Source organism: Sprattus sprattus (genome assembly GCF_963457725.1).
Source record: "Sprattus sprattus genome assembly, chromosome: 11".
NCBI classification, from domain to species: domain Eukaryota; kingdom Metazoa; phylum Chordata; class Actinopteri; order Clupeiformes; family Clupeidae; genus Sprattus; species Sprattus sprattus.
Window position 1 is genome coordinate 31,749,462 of NC_137909.1, and position 2,500 is coordinate 31,751,961.

The window sequence follows — 2,500 nt, forward strand, 5'->3', positions numbered from 1 at the left end:
CGGAGCCAAAAACACCCGGGACACAGGGAGGTGTTAGATAGGGTGTGTTGATGGCTGCAGATGGGCAGGGGAGGGGTAGTCTTCTCCTAAAGTGTTGTGTGTGATCTCAGGGTCCGCATGAGAAACCACAACAGTATGAGGGGTTTTAGAGCCATTCAAACATTTGCATTTGACTGTGATATGGGGGAGGGGGAGGGGTGCTTGGTAAAAGGATTCTGCAAGATTACTTAAGGGGTCAAGGCACATGGCTTGGAGTAAATAAAAATAAAGGTTGAAACAAACAAAGACAAATAGCACACGACTCTGACAAAATAAAATAAAAAGGAATACAGGTGGAACAAACAAAGAAAACATAAAATAGTGTCAGCAGATAAGTCACAACAAGCCTTCAAATCCCCTATATGATAGCTTGGAAGCTATCACCTTTGAAAAGTAAATACAAGTTAAAGCAAGGCATTGTCAGACTTAAATCATACCAGACAATAAACAAAACAGTCAAAAGTCATATACCAGACAATAAACAAAGCAGTCAAAAGTCATATGAACAAAACAGTCAAAAGTGGTCAAAAGTATGTCACACTAAAATCTCACTCAGTCAGAGAGTGGCATTGAAGTCATTCATCCATCGGCTGGGAGTCGTGTAAGTACATTCATTCATCGGCTGGCCAGCCCACACACACACACACACACACACGTACACACACGCGCGCTTGCGCAGTTGTTCACTCAGAACACGCGTTGTCTGACTCGCGTGGAAACACAGACAAGAGAGCGCTTGCGCAGTTGTTCGCTCGGAACACGCGTTGTCTGACTCGTGGGGAAACAAAGACAAGAGAAGTTAATAATCTGGTTACAACATGTAGGCAACACAGAACACAGAGAGTAAGCAGAAGTCTGCCTCCTCAACATTCACTGGCTTTGTGTGACTACCAGGCAGATCACTTGAACAGCGAGCTCATTTGATTTTACTTAAAAGGGGCATTCCAACATATTGTGGGCCCAGCTAATGTGTCTATACATTTACGTATGTGTTTCCGTAAAGGCATCTTATTTCCATGTATCTTAAACATATACACCCAGGATGAAGGCTTTGTTAAAAGTCTTCACTCCTCTCCTTCTAACTGACTAAGTTAGATCAATTTAGACAATAGGATAGATGGGGCTGTTTGAATCACTACTGATAGTCAAGCCTGGCCACTTTAAGAACAAAGACAACACAGATGGACGCACACAGGCTTACACAACGAACATGAAACATGGAACAGACAAACATATCACGCTGAAACAAACCAACCGAAACCGACTCTTCCTGGTCCTTATAATGAATAGTTTAAGTCAATTATAGCGAACGGGACTTTTTCTATGTGCAGAGGCCGGTTAAGCAGATGAGAGACCTCTTTCATATCCGTACAGTACCCAGTTTATTTAACCGAAAGCTTACAATGGTAGACTTCTCAATTTGTAAAGCGTTACAAACAGAGCCAATGCCGCTCCCAAGACACAGTTCGTCTCGCACTTGTGCCTTCCCAATAACAGCGCCGACACAGTGCTTTTAAAAATGCATAGGTCTACTAAACGCCGAATGATAAAAACGTCCGAGACTGTGTATGTAAAACACGCCTCGATCACGTTTACTAGTCCGCGCGGCACAGTGTTTAACCTAAAACACGCGCTACAGTCACGACCCTAGTACAACGTCCGGAACGATAACGTTGTTAATTTCTGGTTTAAACTGGCCAATGCCTGTGCACTTTACGCTTAGCGCTGGATATGTAAAGAGTTGAGGCTGAATTAAGTGCTATATATTTATGAAATTGCTCTGTCTCTCACCCCCACACAACCTCTGTACACAGAAAGATGCTAAAAAGCTTACCTGTCTCCGTTTAAAGTTTTTGAAGCGTCGGCTCATATTCTTTTGCTGTTTCAGATAGATGTATATCTCCGGCTCGAAGGACCATCTAATGGAATAATAATAGCACGCTAAAGTTAAAGAATAGACCAGAGGCCGAGTCGGTTTCAGTTGGCTTGTATTGCAGCATGGAGACCCCTCTCGCTGTTGGTTCAAGAACGGTCTAACCTGATGCAGTATGCTATCAGGTTTTATACAAAGAGAAGGGGGGGTGGGATACATTTGAGAGGGTCACCTATGGGGGGATGGGGATGCCAGGACACAAGGCCTCTAGCAGGAAGAGGGGGGGGAGGGTCACATGTCATTTGCATTGGATCTCAGTGAGAGACAGACGTAGTATACGTTCAGAGTGAGTTGTAGATACAGAGAAGTACATCTTTACCTATAATAATAACAATAATTCCAGTTCCATCAGTATGTACAGTATATCTCATTATTTCTGTGTGTGTGTATGTGTGTGTGTGTGTGTGTGTGTGTGTGTGTGTGTGTGTGTGTGTGTGTGTGTGTGTGTGTGTGTGTGTGTGTGTGTGTGTGTGTGTGTGTGTGTGTTTCTCCTCAGGTCTGCGTCTCGTAAATATGTGAAGACACGTT

General features: G+C 43.6%; 1 protein-coding gene across 1 annotated transcript in view; it reads left to right on the forward strand.

The window, feature by feature from the left end:
* eps8l2 (EPS8 signaling adaptor L2) overlaps positions 1-2,500 on the forward strand; it is a gene marked incomplete at both ends in the record, with an annotated part of 36,318 nt that overhangs the window by 28,906 nt on the left and 4,912 nt on the right. Inside the window, one exon of the mRNA XM_080847613.1 lies at positions 2,469-2,500. This exon is cut by the window's right edge and continues 59 nt beyond it. Within this exon, the coding sequence (XP_080703739.1) occupies positions 2,469-2,500 (32 nt within the window). The remainder of the gene's footprint in view (positions 1-2,468) is intronic.